At 40.8% G+C, this 24,920-nt stretch overlaps 1 protein-coding gene across 1 annotated transcript in view; it reads left to right on the top strand.

Moving 5' to 3' along the window:
* Window positions 1-24,920, top strand: part of Hydin (HYDIN axonemal central pair apparatus protein) — a 343,862-nt gene that overhangs the window by 63,233 nt on the left and 255,709 nt on the right. Inside the window, 2 exon segments of the mRNA XM_051201355.1 lie at window positions 106-230; window positions 19,295-19,496. Coding sequence (XP_051057312.1) covers window positions 106-230; window positions 19,295-19,496 — 327 coding nt within the window.

Below are 24,920 nucleotides of genomic sequence, written 5' to 3'. Positions count from 1 at the left end.
CCAGGAAGCTGGATGCGAGCTGTCTGAAGATCTGGAGTCCATGCCTCCTCTCCTCATCCCAGTGACTGGAAATATGTTCTGATGGTGCCTCCATATATTTTGCAGGCCTTTCTCCGTAGAGCCAGCATCGGGGATTCTTAACATGGGGGAGTCCATGCAGCTGGAAGTGGACTTTGAGCCACAGAGCATAGGAAATCACAATGGGAAACTCATCGTGACTTACGATACTGGTATGCTTCATTTTCTTCCATTTAATATCAGTTCTACATAGTAAGAAAGGACACATAGAAAAATGAGGACGCTAAGATTTATTTTTGTGGCATGAGCTTAAGTTGAGATTAAAAAAGTAAAGAGCCAAAATCTGAAAGTTTCCACCAGAAATGATGTAATGACGTCATCTTATAGAACTCCCACCTAGTTGGCTGCCCCACATTGAAGGCATAAGTCTCAGAAGTCACAGTGATGGGTGGAGGCTATTTATATGTATATGAAACCTTGAAGGTAATGTTTACCCCATGTGCTTTCCATGTGACTTGTGGCTGCATTTAAATGTATATAAAGCCCAGTTCAAAATATTCTTGTATGTGCCTGCTCACTAAGGTCTAGTGGCCTTAAGCCTTGCATCAAGCAAGTGTCGTCTTTAACACCTCACATAAATCCCAGGTTGTATCTGTTGCTACTAACATTTTCTTGATGGCCACATCCCATAATTAATCATGGATATTACATATTGTGTTTTTCTAATATTTAACTTACAGCCATGTAGACTGCTAGCTTTTGAAATATGCAGATGACACTATAGAGTGAAAATTTAAGTATGAAGCCAGAATAGGGCTGACCATGACATCTAGGTCACAGGTCAGAGTTGCTGGATTTGTACATTTGTGTCAGAGCAAGACAATTCAAGCTTTTTTCCTAATTACCCATGTTTAAGCAGCCCTGGCTCCACCTTGGCCAGATAACACTATCACATAGCCAGTGGCATGGAAGTATGTGACTTACCTGGTCTGTTAGCTATAATGCACTGGCTACCAGCAGGGGAGACCTAATTTGAACTAGCTTAACAAAAGAGGAATCTTTTGACCCACATAAGTAAAACCACTTCTTATAGAATACAAGGACATCACTTGCCAAAGCCACTGGGCCATTTTATATGAAGTCCACCAGCAAAGACGGAGTTCCAGCTGCTCCCCATTCTTAATACTGAGTGTCATTGTGTTCACTGGGCGTGTAAAGGGGAGTCAATGAGTGGTTTTAATTCTCATTTACCTAGTTTATGATGTGAGATGTCTTTTCATGTATAACCGACCATTCTTTTTCTGTTTATTTAAATCTTTTGCAGGTTAATTTTTCTTGTCCATTTGTAAGTAACCTCTCTAAGTGGACATTCCACAGACTAGTTACTCATCAGATAGATGTAAGGTTAATCTTTTTTCCCAGTCTCTAGCATGCTTTTTCATTTCTCCCATGACAGTTCTTGATGAGCAGTGCTTTTTAATTTTAACAAAATCTGTTATAATTGTTTTTCTTTTAAGTTAATTTTTTAAAGCTTGTTATATCTATAAGTGATATACTTGGAGCTCCTATACTTGGGCTAAAGATCTGGCTCTGACTTAACTGTGTGTGAGAGACCAGGTATCACACTCTCTTCTTACAATCATCAGTTCCCCCCCCACTCTCCCCTCGCTCCTTGGGTTTCTATGACTTTTCAGTCTTGGGTCAAGGTTGGATCTCTGTCAAGTGCCTTCATTGATATTACCATAGATTTTCTGATCTTCAGTCTTCTAATGTGGTGATTGATTTGAAATACTGCTTTCTGGTATAAATGCACATTTTAAATTTTGATGAATCACTGAGATTTGCTGATATTTTGAGAGGTTTATGTTCACATTCATGAGAAAAAAATTATCTTGTAATTTCCTTTTTACATAATAGCTCTCTCAGGTTTTGGTCTGATGAAACAAATTGATCTCAAAAAACAAGGTGAGTGTTACTAGGGAGCATCTTCTTTTATTTTTTGGGAAAGCCCTTTTTAAAGATGTGTGTTGTTACTTCCTTAAATGAGTAACAGTTTCTTTGTTCAAGTCACACTTTTGTTTTCAAAAGATATCTAGATTCTTAATTACTAACTTGTTTTTTGATTTTTTGGAACAAATTTCAAGGTATTTTGTCATGTAATATGAAGTCTTAAATTTCAAGCATAGGATTGTTCAGAGAAGCCACTCCGGTCTTTGTGATGCTGATAGGACCACGGGCACTCCTTCTCTGTCCTTCCTTACAGATCTCTACCTGGGCTTTATCAGTTTTATCCCTTTACTCAGTGGATCGCCTTTTAGTTAATTTTCTTTATTGTCCTCGTTTATTTTTCTTCTTTATTATTTCCCCAGGCTTCACTTTCTTGTGTCTGTTCTCAATCTTACAGGGAATTCTTAGTACACTGACTTTCAACACTTAGTCTTTTACAACATGTACATTTAAGACAAAATCCTTTATCTAAAGCTGAATTTATCTTCAATGCATATATATTAATGTTTCACTTTCCTTAAAACTTAAGAATGAAAAATTTCCTATTTTAATTTTTTTTTTTGCACCCAGAAACTACTTAGCAAAATATTGAATAATAATCAAATTCTTGGGAATTTTGTAGTTAGTGGTGGTTTGGTGTTTTTATTTTTTTCTGATTTCTCCTTTAACTCTTCCAGTGACAAAAAATGAATTCAATATGATTTCAGGCCTGGAAGTCAGTTGAGACTAATATTATTGTTCAGAGTATGTTCAAGGTTGGTAAATGTTCCCTGCAATTTGAGGAGAGTACACATTCCATAAATTACAATTAGGTCAAGTTTATTAATAATAATCATGCCATTTGGCCTATGTCTCTCCTTTTTATCCTTCTTGGCAGATGGAAAAATTATTAAAATTTTAAAGTACAATTATGGATTTAGCATTTTGATTTTTGTGCTGTCAGTTCTCATTTTGGCATCTTGAAACTATAATACTTGGTATGCATACATGTACTATTAATATAACTTCCTGTTGAATTAACCATTTTATCATTATGAATATCTTGGTATAGTGAGAGTTCTGATATCGCAGTCTACTTGGTCTGACATTTGTGCAATAGAATAGATTCCTTTTGATTAATATGGACTTTCAATACCCTTTTTATCCTTTTACTTTCAACTCTTCTATGTCTTCTTATTTAAAGTTTGACATTTAAACGAACCAATCCCCAGGTGAATATTTTTTAATTGACTCTGAAACTCTTTCTTTTATTATTATTTTATTATTAAATTGTTCCATTTGGTCCTTTTATGCTGAATGAGATTCCTGACATATTTGGGCTGAGGTTGCTGGCTACTGTTATTATGAACACTGTGGGAAACTGGTTAATTGAATTTTAACTACAACTTTCCCATTATCAGCTGTTAATAGCAAGTGACGTTTTGGAATGAGTATTAATATACTAAGTCAATCATGTATTTTTCCCACCATATGTCCATATCTTCTTGAGACATCATTTCTTTTTTGTTTATCAGTCCATAAAAAACAAAGTATCTTGGGGAAAAAGGTGCCATAAAAATTATCTTTGGGTCACTAGATCCAAGATTTTAGGTCAGGAGTTTGAAAAAGAATAACCTGTGCTTCTGTGCTCACAAAATAATTAGTTGTTTGTTTTTTCTTATATTAAAATACTGCCTATTTCATCTTTAACTCATCCTTTTAAAATATATTACTGCATTTAACTATATCTAATATAGGAGTATAGTTTATAAGTAAATGTCTCCATGTGTTGCAGTATAATTTAGAGAAGTTTTATTATGTTTTGAGATTAGTATTAGATTTTTCACATTCTAGAGTCAAAGCTTTAAATATCAGTCACATTTTAATCCAGTTACAGCCTAAATCACAATTTAATCTAACCCAGTCACCACGTAACCCAGTCACCACCTAACCCAGTCACCATCCAACCCAGTCACCATCAAACCCAACCCAGTCACCATCCAACTCAGTTACCATCCAACTCAGTCACCATCCAACCCAGTCACCATCTAACCTAGTCACCACCTAACCCAGTCACCATCCAACCCAGTCACCATCCAACCCAATCACCATCAAACCCAACCCAGTCACCATCAAACCCAGTCACCATCCAACCTAACCCAGTCACCATCTAACCCAGTCACCATCCAACCCAGTCACCATCCAACTCAGTCACCATCCAACTCAGTCACCATCCAACCCAGTCACCACTTAACCCAGTCACCATCAAACCCAGTCACCATCCAACCCAGTCACCAACTAACCCTCAGTCACCCCCTAACCTAGTCACCATCCAACCCAGTCAAAATCCAACCACTCATAATCTAATCCAGTCCAGATTTTAAGAAGGGAAACTTAAGCCCCAATAAACCAAGTGACTTTCTGGAAGTCACATATGCCACCCAAAGGCCAGAGGTAAACCCTGAATTCCTTACAATCTCCCTTTACACTCCAGGGATGTCTCCCCAACCTTCCTTATTATTGTACATTTTCCTTTCTTACTTGTTGGCTTTGAAATGCAATCTGCTTCCACAGAGGGCCCAAATTTCCAGTTTTACTTTTGTAGGAATGCTCACACTGATACTCCTGTGCTAAAGGAAGGGTCGTTTGAACTGCAGTGAGTATTTTGTGTATTGAAACTTAACTAGTCTTGAAAGTTCATGGTCCTGTGCTGCTTCTTGCCAGCTGTGGTAGATGAACACTTTTATGAAGATTGAAGACATTATTCATTACATAAAATGAACTGCTGATAAGAACATGCTTTCGTCTTTATTGTAGGTTATCAATGCCCAGAACCCTACATTAGTGTAAAGCAGTAATGATTGCCTGAACACATGAATCACAGACCCCTTCCAGTCAGTCAGGACCACAGTCTTCCTGTGTCACTGAATAAGCATCAGACTGAGCTCTCTGCAGCTGTTCCAAGTATGAACTGATTTCAGGAAGGACATTTAATACGGGCTGTTGATGAATGTCTTTTCTTCATGCTTCCTCAAACAATGTTCTAGAAGAAAGATCACTGAATTCTCCTCAGTGGGAAGTGCTCAATCATGTTTCTAACAGTTGTGTTTGTCCTGTCAGCTGTGTTCTTCCCCTGGACATTTCTTCATAAACCACAGCTACAGTTCTTTGCTGTCTCTGACAGGAGTTTGAGCCAGTGCCCTACTACTGAAGGAGGTCGGATATAGTTAGTGCTTCACTAATACCTAGTATTTGCTCACTTACATTGTCCTGGACCAGAATTCTCCCCCTTCTCCCTTCCTCCCTCGTTTTCCTTGGACTATCAATGTATAGTAAAATTAAGTTTGCTTAGACAACTGGTTCTACCCACAAATGATTGTTAACTTTAATTATATACTCACTCCAGCAGAAGAGATGACATGTAGAACTTTTCAAGGTATTATTCTTAAGGACAAAACAAAACCCAGCATTGTGTGGTGGCCCATGCATGTAATCCATGCACTGGGGAGGCACATGGGAAAATAGTGAGTGCCAGACCAGTTATAACTTAAGATATAACCCAGGAAGACTGTTACAAATCAAAACAAGATGTGCGTTAGTGTCATTTCGTGTCTGGCAGACCCTCACCTGTTGCAGCCATCTCCTACCTCTGGCTTTTCTGAGCTGTCCCTAAGCCCTCAGGGAAGGCTCATTTAACCCTCAGCACTCCTCTGTATTCTCTGCATGACCAGTTATGGATCTTAGTGTTAGTCACCAACCCCAGCTGATTGGCAGCCACTGGCTGCTGTAGGTCAGGGAAGGGAGTCTGTTTTCTTCAGACATGCAGCCTCTGAGAGGCTGTCCATGCTCCAGGGGATGCCCTGCACCCATGTACAAACAGGCAGCACTAAGAGAACTCAGGGGTTTTGGGGGGGGGTATTGGCTTTGGTTTGTTTGTTTTTTAGTGAGCACATAAAGCTGGGAGGGAAACAGAGAACTGGGAATGGAGAGAAGATTTTTACCAAAACACATCCATGTATGAAAGTCTTAGATTTATGGCAATAAAACTGAGAAGTGGGAAGAAGAGCCCATGACTGTTGCAGGACAAACAAATGGCTCAGCTGCTGAAGTCCTGAAATGTTCAGCCAGGTGTTAAGAAACTTTATGTGATCTAAGGGCCCCCAGAGAGATTAGTATCCACAGAACAACTTCATTTTATATAAAAAGACTTTCCCCCTGAACATTTGGTTATTGCATGAGCCAGAGAAATAGAAATCAATGCCTGGTGAGGTGATTGTGACCTTAAAGGTGACATTAGCCATTGGCAGAGTCGGGAAGTGGAGCTGGTGGACCTCCTCATCACTTTCAGAGTCTGATGTCTCTTACTGTGGAAGAGATAATTCAGTCTAGGAGTCAGACATGGGGAGGTAGGCTTTTCTCCCAAAGGCAAGATGGTGGGCTATTATTAGATACAGAAGCATATCTAATAATCATGTAAGTTCTTCACAGGGCAGCTTACCATTCATTTGCATGTTTTATTTCAGTTTACTTTCTAAAGCTATAAAGGATTTCCTTTCTTATCCCTGTGCAGGCTAATAAAGAAATACCAAATAAAAGAATATAGTGAGCAATTGATTGTGATTAAGGAGGGGGAAGGGAAATAAATATAGGAGGAGAGCAAAAATGAGAGTAAGAATGTCAGCTATCTACCTAAATAACATAATATACATAGGTCTGTGTATAGATATGTGTATACAGTTTAAATGAAATTGTCTCCAGCTGACAATGCTCTCTCTCCAAAAGCCAAACACTATTTCACAAGACCCACATACCAGGCATGAGAGGCCCTCTTTTGAGTTATTGATCAGGATTATCCAAGAGAGTCCCAGCCATTATAGGCTATTGCTCAGCCCCCAGAGGTAGGGGCAAGTCCTGATTGTTGACGACATCATGTATCCCAGATGCAGGGGCCAGAAGCCCCTGAGTTGGAACTGACATGAATGCCTCCTCCTGAGGGCTAGCTTCCATGGGACCAGAAGGCATCTTGCCAGTTTCCAAAGGAGGAAAACAACCAACAGTTTTGCCCAGCTATGACGTCTGTGAAACAACAATGGCCAGCATGCCGTGATAACCTTCAGTGTAAAGTGGTGGCGTGCATGTGTCGATGGCCACCAACAACTCTCTGTTTGGGCTCAAGACAGTCTCAACAGGAGGGGAATCGTATCTGGTATTGGAATCCTAGCCAGCTACCCAGAACTAGTAAAGCCATAGACTTTGAAGGAGCTGGGAGCCTCAGATGAGCGTGAACATGTGATTCTTGTCTTTCTGGGACTACTTACCTCCATATCTATTGTCTTTTCTAGTCTCACTCACTTACAGGACAGGGCTAGACCCTGGAGAGGATGTGGGAGCTAGAGGACTTTCTTTTCTTTCTCTCTCTCTCTTTTCTCTCTCTCTCTCTCTCTCTCTCTTTCTCTCTCTCTCTCTCTCTCTCTCTCTCTCTCTCTCTCTCTCTCTCTCTCTCTCTCTCTTTGCTTCTTTTCATTTCAGAGATAAGTGAGTACATAAAACCAGGAATGTTTAGTGACTGTATCCCTGTTAGGCCTGGGCTTGAACCCAGATTCCTGGTGGACTCTAAGCTGGAGCTCCCTTTACATACCTGCACTGCCTTTGGGGCAGAACAATGGCAGTTTTAGTCTTGTCCCTGATGTGCTGGAGTTATGGTTTGAATTTAAAGTGCCTGCATAGGCTCACGGTCCCCAGCTGATGGTGGTGGTCTGGCCACAGGCTCATAACCCCCAGCTCATGGTGGTGCTCTGGGGAGGTGGTAGAACAGTTAGGAGATAGAACCTCCCTAGAGGAAGTGTGTCACTGGAGGTGGGTCTTGAGGTTCTGTAACCCAGCCTCACCCACTGGTTACCCTCTGATTCCTGACTATAAATGCAATGTGACCAGCCGTTTCATGCTCCTGCCTTTATACCTCCCCCTCCATGTGAGCGGCATCCCCTCAAACCATAAATAAAATTTTCTCACTTAAGTTGTGTCCCATCAGGCCTTTAGTCAGAGACAAGGAAAGTAAGTAGCTCACATAGCTGGTGAGCTCGGATTCCTCTATTTCAGCTCCCCAGGCAGAGTGCTGACGAGGAGTTTTGGTAGAGAGCAGTGTGCTTATCACTTGTGATGGTGGTGACTTTGACTCTGCTGTGACCAAGAGATGAGAAGCGCTCACTCTCTCCATCAGCATCTTCCCTGGAGACTCCATAGCTCCTCTCATATATTTTATTGCATGTATCTGTGTCCTCTGTTGTCTCCAAGTTCTGAAGCCACAGTAAGGGATGTACTGTGCACACCACTAGCTTCACATTTAGTTTTGGAAAATTAGTTTTGTTCATGTTTGTCTTTGCTTGATTGATAGTAGTAAACTTGGCAAAATGTAATGAGAACTCCCATGAAATTTATTTTTCCTGGGATGTAACAAATGATTCTGATTAACCTGCACTGCAGCACCCAACCCCAGAAACTGAACCAGAGCTGGGACAGGGAGTCCAAGGACACAGAGAGTGGTGACAGAGCCACACAGACTTTGTGTCCCCACAAGCCTGCCACCGCCTCCATCCTGTGCCTCTTAGAATGCTAGGGTGTGGTTGCCTTTAGGCAAATGTGTATCAAAAGCAAGTATTCTGTCTTAGTTAATTTTATATTGCTGTGAGGAGAAACCATGACCAAGGCAACTTATAGAATGAGTTTATTGGGGCTGACAGTTTCAGAGGGTAAGTCCATGAGCATCATGGCAGCAGGCAGGAAAGTAGGGGGGATGCCAGGGTAGCAGCTCAGAGCTTACATCTTGAGACACAAGCATGAGTCACAGATAGAGAGCTAACTGGAAATGGTCACATTTTTGAAACTTCAGTGACACACCTCCTCCAACCAGACCACACTTCCTAACCCTTCTCAAACATTCCACCAACTAGGAACCAAGCATTCAAATGGTCTATGGGGGCTCTTCTCATCCAGAGCAACACATTCCACTCCCAGGCCCCCATAGGCTTGTGGTTATAGTATAATGCAAAATGCATTTAGTCTACCTTCAAAAGTCCCCACAGTCCATAACAGTCTCAACACAGTTTAAATATCCAAAGTCTCTTCCAAGATTCAAAGCAATCTCTTAGTTGTAGCCCCATACAATTACAAATGCAAACATTTATCTAAGAGCTTATATTTTGAGACACAAGCATGGTACACAGGCATTTGAAACTTCAAAGCCTTCCTCAAGTGACACACCTCATCCAACAAGCCCATGCTTCCTAATCCTTCCAAAGAGTTCAGTCAACTAGGGGCCAAACATTTAAATGTATGAGCTTTGGGGCCATTCTCATTCAAACCACCCCACTCCTCCTCTATGGATCTGATGAGTTTTGGAAAATAGCATAATAATAATAATAATAATAATAATAATAATAATAATAATAATAATGACTCTTGGGAAAAGATATGGTAGTTATTGTATTTCTGGCAGGTACATTGTTGCAGTGAGCAATCCCAACCTGATCACAGTCCTTTCTGAGATCTGTGGGTTGGTGTGAGGTAGGCCTTTTCTCTGTGTGTATGTGTGTGTAATTTTTAATTTTGTGTTTATGTATATGCATGTATATGGAAACCAGAAGTCAATATTGGGTGTCTTTGTCTATTACTCTCCATGTTATTATTTGGGACAGACACTCTTTTATTGAACCTAGAGACACTGATTGCCTAGACTGGTTGGCCTGTGAGTGCTGGGAATCTGCCTGCCTCTGGACCTCCTGTGCTAAGGTACACACCACCATGCTTGCCTTTTACATGGGTGCTGGAGATCTGAACTCAGGTCCTCATGCTTGCACAATAGGAATTTTACTGAGCAAGCCATCTCCTTGGATCTAAAAATACCATACAGTCTCCTACTGAATATTTAGGCTGTTCATGACTTTACTGTTGTTGTCACAGGCTGTGTTGCCCTGTGCATCTTTGTACAATTTCCTACAGCTGGATGAGATTTCCTTTTTGAATAAATGCCTATAGTTGCAATTGCTGGGTAACAAAGACATTTTATATGAAGTTTTCCTTAGGAGTAAATGAACTTAAGCAATTGTAACAGTTTATATTTTCCTCGGCAACATATGAGATTTTTTTCCCCCACATCCTTGGCAGTATAGTACCAAAAGGGCACTGTCCAACTGTTGAATTTTTGTTAACTTGCTTGATTATGGGATGGCATCTTATTTTATATTTATTGCACCATTGGGCTGCCTAGCAGTTTTATTGTTTTTTTGTAAGTCCTATAATTTTTTTTTTGCATTAAAGATTTTGGAAGGGTAATGTAGTCATATGCTTATTTAACAAAAACACTGTAAAAGTATACATTTAAAATTCTTGCTTTTCTCATTTACCCAATCCACTATCATCTTATTAGTTTCTTGGATTTTTTTAATGCAATGAATGCAATGTGAATGCATAATATCTTCTTTCTGTACACAGAATATAAAATACAATATAAATCATTCTACAAATATGTTTTCCCACTTGTTAATGCACCTGTAGATCCTTCCTCATGACTATGCTTTTTCATGCTCACACATAGCCCCGCTTTTAGAGACAGTAAAAAAATATCTCACAGTCTTCTCCTGATCCATATGTAGCTTTTCCCACTCTGTTCTCATTAACAGTAGCACCATATTAAACATCCTCCAATTTCTTGTCCTAGCTCATCTTCAGGATAAATTCCTAGGAGTAAGACACAGCCAACAATATGGTAATTTTGATTGATATGTCGATCCGTGTGGCCAGACTCTCTCCAGGAATGGAAAAGAGCCGACTGTTGTGTTCCTTTCTCCTTTGACAAGAAACTACATTTTCAAATATTTTTTCTTTTAACCAGTTTAGTGTCTGCATTTGTGATGTAGGGGTGCTAATGTAAGTTCATCTTTACTTGTATGTATGTTTGTTATCAGAGCAAATTTGTACGTACTTTTAAACATATAACATCTTTTTATATTTCTGGCTTTGCAATCTTATCCTAGTCTATTGAACTGTCTTCTTGATTTTGAAGACATACTTTTTCTTCTTAGTATATTTAAAATTTTATCTGGTGTATTTTGATCCTATTCAGCATCTATTCTAACTCCTCTCCTATGTACCCTTTTCCCTACCCACACAACTTTGTTTCATCTTAAAAACAAACCAAAAAAAAAAAAAAAAAAAAAAAAAAAAGAAAGAAAGAAAGAAAAAAACATCAAATATAGTTTGTGTTGACCATGGATTCTTACATGTACAGTCTTTCCCTGGTATGGTTCTACTTAATGAAAACTAACCCTAAACCTGCCCCAGCAACTATCAATTCCCAATAGCTCCTTATCTAGGGGTGGGACTTCCTTCCTACCTCCCCTCTCCAAGCCTCCAAGCTGGGATGTTGTCTGTCATTGGCCTGTGTAGGCCTTGTGCATGCTGTCCTAACTGTTGTTAGTTTATATGCACAGCTGGCCTGTTGTGTCTGGAAAGTACTGTTTCCTTGTAGTCATCCACCTCTGCTGTTACAGTCTTTTTGTACTTTCTTCTGCAATAATCCCTGAGCCCTGGGATAAGGAGGGGATATGGCCCAGATGCCCCATTTGGGGCTGAGAATTCCATAGTCTCTTATTAATTCTTTGTACATTGGCCAGTTGTAGGTGTCTCTGTTCATTACCATCTACTAAAAAGAAGCTTCCTTGATGAGGGTCGAGAGAAGCCCTGATCAATGGGTGTAATGCCAATTAAGTCATTACAAGTCAGTTTAATAGTACTGATTCTTCTTTAGGACCTATGACCCATCTAACCACAGTTCCTTTTTATATTCTAGATAGCCTCTGTCAGATATATAACTAGTAGTTTTTTCTCCATTCTATAAGGTACCTCTTCACTCAAATGATGGTGCCTTTGCTGTACAGAAGCCTTTTAGCTTCATGAGGTCCTGCTTATTAATTGTTCTCTATGCCTATGTTTCTCGTGCCCTGTTCAGAAAATCTTCCTGAGTCAGTGAGTTTAGACCTACTCCTTACTTTCTCTTCTATCAGATCCAGGGTGGATACAGAGTTTATAGAGTTTTAAAAAAGTGTTCTGAGTTTTGCAATTTTGTTTCGAGCATCAATGAAGGACATGCCATTTCTTCCTTGGATTTATGGTACATTTATGCACACATTCCTGAAAGTGCCATCCTTTTAGTGCAGCAGTGGATATGGGTCAGGGTCCCTGCAAGCCTCACAGATGACAGGGACACACCCACGTGAGGTGAAGAGTGAAACTCAGGTTAGCACCACTTTAGCAAGTGCTAGGTCAAAACTTCCAGAGTCTGATCTCACAGTTTATTTCTCCTACTCATTGAAACTTTGCAGAAAAGTCTCCAGTTATCTGACAGTTATCACACCAGAGCTTTAGGGATGGCTATAAACTCCCTTGCAAAATATACCTCTATAGCAAACACCCATATCCTTTAGAATAAGAATGGATCCTATTGACTGATAAACAGTGTTCAGGGTAAGGGCTTAAGGAGGAAGGATTTGTAATAGGCATAAGGATGTATTCTATTGGTGGAGGATGCAAAGTACATGGGACCTCTTTCATTAAAGATGGGTTCTGTTCCCTGAGAGACAGACAGAGCTTGGGATCAGGGTCTAAACAATGCTCAGGATTGGCGGGGTGGGGGATGGGGGGGCCAGGGAAAAGCTAGCTTCATAGGATAGAAAAAGATCACCAGGCTGTTAGACAACATCCATTCCAGCCTCCTGGGTGGAAAAGTATCATTTCCTTCCCTTGAAGAAAATAAGTCTCCATGTTAAACAATTCTTGTTCCTCCAATGATTTCTGTAAGCTGTGCCTCCTATAGGTATGACTGGCATTTTTTCATTGGTATCTTTTCCCTGGTAGTGACTTGCTTTATATTCCCCAAATTTTAATAACATCATACTGAAAAAAAGTATAATGTTGAAAATTTAAAATTATGTAAGTTTAGCAGAAGAATAGATAAGGAAGAAGCTAGGATTTATGAACCTAAGTATAGGCCAATCAAAGATGCCCAAAGTGAGACACAGAAACAGCTGAATTTGAAAAAAGTAACAAAGCACAACCACACAGGGCACAGTGAAAAGATCAGCGTGTGCATAACTGGGGCCTCAGAAGCAGAGAAGAAGGTGAATGAAAAGTTTTAAAGTGTTTTAAGACATATTGTTTAAGAATTTTCTAAAAATATCGATTTTTATATTCATCCATATATTCATGGAGCGCAGCACATCTTTTATACAAAGAAAGAAAACCAAACACAGGTGTACTACTGTTTAAAAGCAAAAAGAGCATTATAAAAAGATCCATAAATTTTTTTTTTGCCTAAAAAAGAATGCTCATCTTAGTTAGGAGGCTGGGGAAGTCTATGGGACCGCAGACAATGGAACCAGGATGTGTCCCTAGTGCAGGATCGGACTTCAGGAGCCCATTCCCCAAGGAGGAATACTCCCTTAGCCTAGAGACATGGGGGAGGCCTAGGCCCTACCCCAAATAATTTGACTGACTTTGATGATCCCTCATGGAAGGCTTCACCCTCCCTGGGGAGTGGATGAGTGATGGGATGAGGGGTCTATGGAGGGTATGGGTGGCATGGGAGGATGGGAAGTAGAGGGAACTGTTATAATTTTTCCACCAGCCTGGTCCCCCAGCCACATCAGCCCCAAATAACACACAGAGATACTGTATTAGATATAAAGCTGTTGGCCAGTTACTAGTGTTTCTTATTGGCTAGCTCTGTCTTAAATATTAACCCATTTCTATCAATCTAAGTATTTCCACATAGTCTTGGCTTACTGGAGAAAGGGTCCGGACTTCTTACTCCTCTTGGTCCTACATTTTGACTCTCCTACTACATCTCCCAGAATACTCCTTGTCTCCTAGTCCTGCCTATCTTGCTTTCCTACTTGCCAACAGTGCTCTATTCATTAACCAATAAGAGAAACATATTTACAGAATGACATCTCCCATCATCTCCTCTTTTCTGTCTAAAATAAAAAGAAGGGTTTTAACTTTAACATAGTAAAATCAATAACAAAACAGTTATAAAATAAGAACTACAGTTAACAATATTCAGTCCATTAACATTTAACAAGATTTAAAGAAAACAGTACATTATCTATCCTATCTTTGTGAGTCTAAAGTCCTATATGTAACTTATCTTTAATCTTAACTAAGGAAAACTATAACCATAACTATCTGTCTTCAACTCCATCAAAGACCACAGAGGGATAATATATAAACTCTAGAAATGACAGAGATAACTCACTGCCTGGTCAGTCATCCGAAGTTCTTCTGTAATGTTCCATCTTCAGCCTATAGGCCATAGTGTGTCTGGCAGACTCCTCAGCAAAGTAGGAAACTTTAAACTGTATTGGCAGTTTGTCAGTGACTTTTCTCTATGTCCTGTAGACTGTCTGGCAGACTCTTCCATGAAGCAGAAACCCTGTGGCAATGTCCATCTTGTATGAGCAGTCACTTTCCTGTGGGTCCTGTATGTCTAGAATTGTAGTGAGATATTCACTCTGTCCGCACCTGTGGCACTGACCACGCCCATTGGGGGTGGGAACAGGGGCAGATGTGACCTGGGGGAAGGAAGTCTGGGGAAGGGGCCCAGAGTGCTCTCTTGGTTTCTGGACAGGGACAGAGAGCATCCGGAGGCATCCTTGGGATCAGGAACCTGCTGGTGTTCATCCGTCTCTGTTATAAGTTATTTCTCCCTGAATAAACATGTATTCAACCTATCTGTTTTTCCTGATTCTTATTAATCCATGATTGGGAACTGGGATCAATATGTAAAGTAGTATAAAATGTTAAAAAGAAAAAAAAAAAAAAAGGAATGCTCATAATCCTGGTGTCAAACTCTCAGCTGACACTAGGAAAGCTAGAAGATGCAGCATGGGATCCTTAAGTGCAGAAGAAAAACAAGGTTAAACTGGGGCATTTTAGCATTCCTGTATCCTTGAAAGGTAAAAACAAAATAATGACATTTCAAACAAAAATTTAAAAACTAAAACATTTATACACTTCTTGTTTGTCCATTTTCCCATTGGTCAGGCTGAAGATAACATTGCAATGTTTTTTAGTTTCCACAGTTTCAGTTAACACATCAGGTATAATTCTATCCATGGATCCACTAAAGATAATGCCTTGTCTCTTTCTGCTTTCAGAATTTTGTCTTTGATTTCCTCTGTTTGGTTGTTATATATTTAGGTGTATGTTTTCTTTAGTCTACCCCACTTGAATTTCCTTGTTTTTGTTTTGTTTTGTTTTGTTTGCTAAGAGCTAATGTCTTTAATTCTAGAAAATTCTTAGCCATCATCTCTTGAAATACCATCTTGTCTAGACATAGCTATTGCCATCCTGAGGTCTTCATGAGACCCCTGTACCCATGATATTTCCTTATGTTACCTTTTATAAACCATCTCTCTTTTTTAAATTTTTTATTATTTTTTCTTATTTTACATATCCATCCCAGTTCCCTTTCCCTCCCTCCTCTCTCTCTGCTTTCATCTATTCTTCCCCTGGCTCAACCTTCTTAGTCCCTCATGTTCTTCTTTCCTCCCCTTCTCTTTCTCCTAACTCCCTCTCCACTCACTGCTCACAATAAGCTCAGGAGATCTTGTTCCTTTCCCCTTCTGTGAGGGATCTTGTATGAATCTCTTAGGTTCCTCCTTGTATCCTAGTTTCTCTGGTGGTGTGAATTATAGGCTGGTGATCCTTTGCTCTATGCCTAAAATCCATATATGAGTAAGTACATACCATGTTCTTCTTTTTGTGACTGGGTTACCTCACTCCAGATGGTTTCTTCAAGTTCCATCCATTTGCCTGCAAATTTCAAGATTCCATTGTTTTTTTTTTTCTGCAGAGTAGTATTCCATTGTGTAGATGTGCCACATCTTCTTTATCCATTATTCAGTTGAGGGACATCTAGGTTGTTTCCAGGTTCTTGCTATTACAAATAATGCTGCTATGAACATAGTTGGACAAATGTCCTTGTTCCATGAATGTGGATCATTTGGGTATATGCCTAAGAGCAGAATTGCTGGGTCCTGTGGTAGACTGATTCCCATTTCCCTGAGGAACGGCCATACTGATCTCCTCACTTCACTAAATTTTTTCATATAATAGATATCCTTTGCAGTCTTTTAAAAAAATTAGGTCATTTCACTTTATCTTTTCACAGAAAGTCCTAGAGTTTGGCTATTCTCCATATTATAATTCCTTTTTCAGTCTTCTATCAGTTTCAAGATCATCCATTGGTTTCTGTGAACATGCTAAGTGTAATCAATGTGTGGTCTCTATTTGATGGTACCTGGTATCTTGGTGAGCCCATTTCTGTTTTTCACATGTTGCTGGTTCTAACACATGGAATTGCAGTTATTGGCTGTGTGCCGTTGGGAATTTTGAAATTTTGGATATAGATGACTTCCTATAAATTAAAATGAATTATTTCTTTTCATTATTTCAGGTCAGAATCAGTGAATGACATTAACTGAAGCTTAAAGTGTTTTGTAAGATGTAGGCAATTTCAGCAAGACATTTGACAGTAAACTAGGGTCAATCTCTTCCCAGTTCACCATCACCTTGGAGGCATAGTTTTTAGTACGAGAATTTATAGCAAAGGTCTTCTGTTTGTCTTGTCTATTTATTAAGTTATATAATGGAACTCAGTGCCATCCGTAATTAAGAATATGCAAATGAGAAGAACAGTGAGCTTTCACCAATTATTAGATTTCACTCCACAGACTGAAATGGCATGCATGGGGACTGCATGTGACTGAACCAGGTCTTCCGCATGTGTGTTATGGCTGTTAGCGTGGTGTTTTTGTGGGACTCCTAACAGTGGGAGTGGGTGTATCTCTGACTCCTTTTTCTGCTGTTGGGACCCCTTTCCTCTTATTGGGTGCTCAGTCCAAACTTGATATGAGGGCTTTTGCCTTGTGTTGTTGTATCTTTTTTTTTTTGTCATGTTTGGTTGTCATCTCTTGGAGGCCTGCACTTTTCTAAAGATAAACAGAAGGGGCATGGATCTGGGGAATGGGGAGGATAGAGGGAGGGGAACTGTGGTTGGGATGTATTACATGAGAAAAGGCTTGATTGAAAAATAAAAAACTTTCACTCCTCAGGAAGTCTGAAAGTTTTTCTGAAGGATGTCAATGGCTTGACAACTTCAGGCCTAGGCTTGAGTGGAGGAGAATCAACATTTTAGTTTCCTTGTGCATGCTTTTATGGTGCTTAAATTTTGATTATCTATCATCTATGTATCATCTTTAAAATTTAGACTCAAAGGCTTGATGCTTACCTTTTCTTCAAGCTTTGTTAAAAATTTTAGGGAACCTATCAGCTCCAACCCATTTGACTAGGGCTATGAAAAGGAACACAGATTCATAGATTAGTGTTGAAAACTAGTGAAGAATTGAATATTTGGTTTTTAAAATCTAAATTATAACCAGGTCCAGATTAACTGGGAATGAACAGCATTTGGTTCTGCCTGGCCCCACTGAGCAGCTGCAAGAGAATAACCCATCCTGGAGGCAGCTTCTCAGAACTTGTGTTTTTGATTTACTGAGGTGGTTGGTTGGCTCATATGCTGTTTTCTTAATTAGGATTTCTATTGCTGTGAAGAGACACCATGACCATGGCAACTCTTAAAAGGGAAAAATTTAATGGGGGCTGTCTTAGAGTTCAGAGGTTCAGTCCATTATCATCATGGTGGGATATGGTGACCTACAGGCAGACATTGGTGCTGGAGCTGAGAATTCTACACCTTGCAGGCAGCAGGAAGTGAACTAAGACACTGGGCAGTATCTTGAACACATATGAGACCTCAAAGCCCACCTCCATAGTGACACACTTCCTTCAACAAGACCACACCTTCTAATAGCGCCACTCTCTTTGGGGACCATACCCTTTCTATGGTTAATACATAAGAAATGTTTGCTGAAAAACAAAGGGTGAATAATCATGCTTTCTGGATTCTAGCTAAACCATGTACAGCACAGACCCATTACATAGTATTTAAGTATATGCTTTCTGTTTTTTAAAATTACTGTGTTTGAGGGGGTGTTTTGTACACTATGTGCATGTCTGATATCCCCAGAGGCCAGAAGAAGGGGTCATATTCCCAAGAACTGGAGCTGCAACTATTTGGGAACCACTGTGTGGGTGCTAGGAATTGAATCTGGGTCTTACCTCCTGAGCCATCTCTCCAGTCCGTTTCTATGTTTTAACATTAGAGTGATGTACTTAACTATAGTATTGCAGAGTCAAACAGAATGTAGTTCCTGGGTTTCAACTCTTTGAATACCCAGTGACCTCACACACCTGTGAATCTGCAGCACTCTGCAACTGTTGCCTTGCTAAGAGAAGATGTTCCCAATGTTCTTTTAAAAATGATCTCCTGGCACTTGTTTACAATGTGCATGCTACCCCAGCACAGCACTGTGTGTTCTGTTGTCATTACTGTCTGGGTATGTGATTTCTGTTGTCACTTTGCAGTTTCTAACTTACTGAATCTGTTTTCTGAACCCTGTGAGGATATAAATCCCCTGGGGATGACCAACTCCTCCCGATCATATTTGACTCCATCTAGAGCCAGAGACTAGATGAAGCTGGAGCTAAAGATGAGGCAGGTGTTTGTAACTCTGAAATGCATGGCCCTCCTGGCTAGGCTGTAAGCCCAAAAAGTATTTATGAAGAAGAAAATCCTTAGATAACCTCCCATAACAATTCATATTTTACATGGGTTATATTTCTTAAAATGACTGAAAAAGATAGTTTGGTTTCCTGTAACTTCAACAAAGAACAATAATTAGGTTTTCTGATCATGTCTGAGTCTGGATTGGTGGACTTGAGGAGAATGAAGTATGTAATGGTTGTTCTGCATTCCCTAACCTCACCTTGATTTTCTTTAAAGGCCAGAAGTATCATTCTAGAACTAGTCTTTTATGTGTGTGCATGCCTGTGCAGGCCAGAGATCAGTGTCAGGTGTCTTCCTGGGCCCACCTTATTTTTTTTGAGACCGGGTATCACCTCTGGCTAGATTGGTTGGCCAGTGAACCCTCAGGAATCCATTTATCTCCCCTTGCCCAGCTCTGGGGTTCTGGGCATATGCTTGGCTTTTTGTGTGGTTTCTAAGGAAATGAAATCAGGCCTCCATGCTTGCATGGGAAGCACTCTATCAAGTGACCCCATTCCCTGTCCTAGACTACATCCTAAAGTATGTTTCCACCTTGTGCATTCCTAGGCGAAATGGTATTTGTATGTCTCTATGGAGCTGCCATAGACGTGAATATAAGACTGGACAAGAATTCCTTGATCATGGAGAAAACCTACATATCTCTGGCCAATCAGCGGACAATAACCATCCATAATCGTGCCAATATCATTGCCCATTTCCAGTGGAAGATATTTGCTACCCAGGAAGAGGAGGACAGAGAAAAATATAGGTTTGTAACATAAACCACCTCTATTCAGCAATGCCAGGGGTATAGTGGGGGTAAATCCAGTTAATGTGGGGGGAGGGGCAGGTAACAGGGGTAAATCCAGTTAATGGGGGGGGCAGGAAGCACTGTTTTTATAGTAAATTCCTAACCACCACAATGTCCACCCTTGAGAAACTGACTCCAGTGTGGGGTGCTCTTAGGGAACTTTATAACATCAAATGCTGTGGACGCTCAGTTAAACTTAAGCTGGTCATTGAAAATATGCCATTCTTAAAAAAACAAACAAACAAACAAAAAACCCACCAATCTACATGTGTGCATTACTTTTCAGCTCTTACAGCGAGTCCCCAAAATAATTCATTTTGGATTGGCATCAATGTCACTCGTTTGTTTCCCCATCCCCCTACCCCCTCCCACCTGTGTGAAAAGATGTCTTCAGAAAATAGGAAGAATGAAGGAAAAAGAAGGGTGTGGGTGCAGTGATTTGTATATTCTTGGGTTTCACAGCGCCGCCCAGTCTCTCTGGACCATGTAATTTAATAACGATTTCTTAGTGGAAACTTTAGAAAAATGATAATTCAAATATGGCAGAGATTAGAAAAATGTAAACCCAGCTGCTTTTAGCTGGCTGCCTCCTGGGTATATTCTGGGTGTTTCTTTTGATTGACCCCATTCTCACTGTCTGAAGCGCTGTGGCTCACCCTCCTTCCTTCCGGTCTCTCTGAATTAACACTTCTGCTGCTGCCTTCATTTAAGTTTACTTCACTCTCTGCCTCCCCATGTGCGTGAAGCATTAGCCCTGGGAAGCTTCAAGGCTTTGTTTAAAACCAAAAATAAAAGCCTCAGGTCCCTGGAGAGCAGGCAGAAGTCCCCCAGCGCACTGTCCCTAATTGAATCAGAAGGATCCAGGACAATGACAGGACACAGTGGGCAGAAGCTAACTTGCTCTTCCAGGCAATGAGCTTCAATCTTAGGATCGCCTCTGTGCAAAGGAAAGCCCTCCCTGACTGCAAACCTCACTGGACTTCGAGGTTTAGGAATGCCAATGATGCATCTTTTTTCTTGAATTATTAGTACTATATAACTGTAAAACATCATAATGAAACCTGCTCATGTGTACAGTTAATAAATGCTAACAAAATGGGGAAATTTCAAAGGAAATGCAGCATTTAAACGCAGCAGGGGGAGCACCCTGTCTCCCTGGCTCCATTTGCCCTGATTCTGCATCATAATGCATGCTGTGCAACAACTGGAAAGGCCCAAGTGCCACTGAAGCTGGGGACAGGAAGATGGTGAACGGGCAGTCAGAGCAGCATTCTGCAGCCCTCCTGGTAGAGCCTCTTGGAGAGGAGGAAGAAACAGCTTTAATTTCAACTGGTTCTCCACATGGCTACCTGTGGGTATTAGTACCAGGCCAGTGTCCAGAAAGTATCCAGAAGTTAATTTTAACAGTTAAAGTTAAAAAGAAAGAAGAAAGGGATGGAGGTTGGGAGGAAAGGTGGGAGGGAATAAATAGCAGGTATGGAAGTTTCCAGAATAGAACTTCAGACACAAGTTCTATCTCTACTCTCACTTCCCCTGACACTCACACCCCTAGCTTTTTAATTTTTTGTTTTGTTTTGTTTTGTTTTGTTTTTGTTTTTTTTAACCTGTTTTATTTGTTTGGCTGCTTGGATTTTTGTTGTTTTGTTTTGAGACAAGATCTCATGTATTCCAAGCTGGCTCCAAATTCACTAATTAGTCAGGGATGACCTAGAATTCCTAATCCTCTTGCCTCCAGTCTCCTCATAGCAGGGTGCACAGGTAAATGCTTCCTTGTCTGGTCTTAGGAAGTACCTGGGATTCAACTCAGGGCTTTGTACATAATAGCTCAGTACTCTAACAACTGAGCTATATCCCTGGCCACTGTGTGTGTGTGTGTGTGTGTGTGTGTGTGTGTGTGTGTGTGTGTGTGTTTGCATGTGTGCACGCGCACGTGCTAGTGTGTACAGACACTTGCAGAAGCCAGAGACTGATGTTGGTCATCTTTCCCTATCACTCTATACCTTATTTTTTGAAACAGGGTCTTTCTTTCTCCAACCCTGGAACACTTGGACTTGGCTGGAATGGGCAGTAGTCCCAGGGAATCTCCTATGTACATATCCCCAGTGCTGATATTGTAAGCATGCATCCTGGGGCCAGCTTCTTACATGGGTTCTGGGGAAATGAACTCTAGACCTCATGTTTGCATGACAAGTGTTTATCAGCTGAGCCATCTTTCCAGCCCCAATCTCACTTTTGACATGTGTCTATTATAAAATAAGTTTTTAAATGGCATTTCCATTTCAGATGTGTATATAGTGAACTTTGAACATGTTCAACCTCTAGTGCTCTTATGTTTTCCTGTTATCCCTTTTTCATATCCCAGTAGTCCCCATTTTAGTTTCATCACTTTATTTTTCCTTTGTCTAGCTTCCACAATATGAGAGAAAATGTGTAATAGGGGTGTTTGTGGGGCAGATATATTTCACTTAGCATGATAATCTCCAATTCCCACTGTGTTCCTACAAATGCTGCAAGTGCATTCTTCTTTTATGGCGGAATGAGGCTCTACTGTGCAATAATACATAATAATCCATATTGTCTGTCTGTACAACTTGTAGGTATATGGCCAGAAGAATCAGTTAGCTCTCCATAGTGGTATCTGCATATCACAGTTATTATGTCCCTATTCACAGTATCACTTCCAATAGAAATCTTCACTTTCTCTTTGGGTGACATGTATCAATGTAACTTGTGTTTCCCTAGACAAAGTGTCTACTGAATGCTGCCCTACCTTCTTTTCCTCTTCAAAGCAAGTCACATTATGCCTGATTTCTAACTTGAGCAACAGTGGGCTCTTCTCCATTTTCTTTTCTGGTTCTTTGATGTGTTCCCAGCGTGCCTGACTTTCACACAATCACTTTAACCTTAGGTTCTTGTCTCTGAAATAGTTGCTAACTATTCTCTTCAAAACAAGGCTATTGTGCCTTACTAAACAGTGAGCAGAGCTAAGCCACCAGTTAGCCACACACCTAAGCCACTAGTTAGCCATAGAAGCCAGGCAGTGGCAGTATACACCTTTAATCCCAGCACTTGGGAGACAGAGGCAGGTGGATCTCTATGAGTTCAAGGCCACCCTGGGCTGTGTGAAATTGAATCTGTCTGAAAGAGAAACAGAACTCACACAAAGGTGATCCCAGACTTGGGATCATACGCCTTTAATCCCAGCACTAGGGGGGTAAAGACAGGAGTGATGTGGCTGGGCAGAGAGAGGAATGTAAAGCAGGAGGAGACAGGAGCTCAGGGCAGTCTGAAGTTTCATAGAGATGGCATTCAGTGTGAGGACTTGTAGAGACAGGATATCCCATTCTCTCTGAGGATTTGGGAGAGGTAAGAACTAGTAGCTAGTTGCTCTGCTTGTCTGATCTTCAGGCAAGCTTTATTTGTTAAAGCATAAACAAAATATCACCACACCCAGGCCACACATGAGCAGCACACAAAGCACAAGTATGCCCACCACCCCTAAAAGAGAAGCAAGGTCATTAACTAGCAGGACAATGCCTCTCTTGTATTCTCTAGCAAGGTTCATGCAGTTGCCCCTGATCCAGTCCCTTGTATATGTGATGCTCTTGCTCCTGATGGAGACAGCAGCTTCTTGCTTGTCTCCCCTTCCTCCACCAGCATCTCTAGTTTAAACTGCAGAGAGAAGGGTTGACTTTGGTTCTGAGCTTGCCACAAAGGGGACCTGTCTTTAGTCAGAGACACATTTCCAGGGATTAAAACTTCCCCTTTCAGCACCCCAAGGACCTAAGATACAACGCTAGTGTAACGTCACAAAATGAGCCTCCAGTGCCTTTCCTCAGCTGTCTATTTGCAAAGTAGCTTCCCTCTCATCCTGAGCTATTCATCTACAAGTACTGAAACTTGCTCAAAAGTCACTATGAAATGCTAACCCTTCTAACAAATTGCCTCAACTCCCTTCCATATGATATCTTGCCCACAGAATCTTGGTGAGCCAAGATGTGGCTGTCCGTTTCCCCAGGGGAGGAATTTCAGCCCCTGCCTTTTCCATTCTGAGAAGGCTGACCTTCCTCTCTGCCTGTCTTACACTGGGCTTTAGAAAATTGGGGCTATTCCCAGGCGCTACGTTCTGGTTATGAAGATGCCCCTCCTCTAGGAAGAAGTTCTGAGCTTTAAAGTCATTCTTCTCTTTAAAAACAAACAAACAAACCCCTTCAGAATATGAAATTATAAGGACTCTTTTAAGAAATAGCCTTTTTGTTCCATTTCTTGATGTTTCTCTGGAACTAGAGAAGATATTTATCGCTTCAGAAAGGACTGCATGCTCCCTCCCTTCCTCCTTCCCTCCTCTCCTCCCTCCCTCCCTCCCCCTTCCTTTCCCCCTCCCTCTCTCCTCAGCTGTGTCTGGCTGAGGGTACTCTGCAAGATGCTTGCAGCCACATTCTCCCCACGTTCCCTGTATTCAGAGACTCAGTGTGGACTCTTGTGGGTTTTTGCTCCCATATCTCCAGCAGGGTCATAGTCATTGTTTCAAGAGCAGGTGGCTGTAATTCTACATTAGCTCTAGGCCTTACAGCACCCTCAGTGGACAGCTCACACTGTGGTTAGCATGGATTTATTTCACAGCAGTCAGGTGCATGGAATGACACCTCTCTCCAGTGAATTCAACCTTAATTGATATTTGAGCCTGCCACCTGGGTTACTGTAATGACTTTGATTTCAGTTGTGTTTGGGGGCTCCTTCCCTGGTGTCATTAAAAAACAAAACCTCTGAAGACTTAAATGGCACCTGGTAAACAGGACAGGGGCCTCTAGACCTGCATTTATCACATCATCACAGAGTAGCCACCAGATCATTTGTAAAATGTTGAAATTCATGTACTCACTGAAAAACAAGGATGGCCTGTTTTAAAATGCTTCCTTCTGAGAGGTCTCCTCATCTAAAAACTGAGCCACCTCTGAGGCAAGCAACTATGATTATCACCAGGACAAGACGATGAAGCCATGAACAGCTATGTAGCACCCTGTAGGCATCAGTGTTACTCAGGGTTGGTGAACTTCCCCTCTGCAGTTCTCATCGAGGTCTCCAGTTCCTCCTCAAGGGCAGAAAGGACATCTGGGAATCCCCTTCCTTTCTTTTACCTTATTTCAGTTTTAGTGGAAGAGTTGAGCTCGTTGTAGCCCCCTAATCATCATTGCCATCCTCACTGACACAACAAAACATTGTATTTATTCTCTTATATCCCATACTCGATTTCTATGAATCCTCCTGCAGACACCATCTAATTTGTTAATACACTTCTTTTTACATGCTTCTACTCATGAAATACATATTGTTTTAGAAAATGGGTATTTCAATGGCTAGATGTGATATTTCCCATTCTGT

Source organism: Phodopus roborovskii, unplaced genomic scaffold (assembly GCF_943737965.1).
Source record: "Phodopus roborovskii unplaced genomic scaffold, PHOROB, whole genome shotgun sequence".
Classification (NCBI taxonomy): Eukaryota; Metazoa; Chordata; class Mammalia; order Rodentia; family Cricetidae; genus Phodopus; species Phodopus roborovskii.
This window is presented reverse-complemented; position numbering and strand designations above follow the sequence as displayed.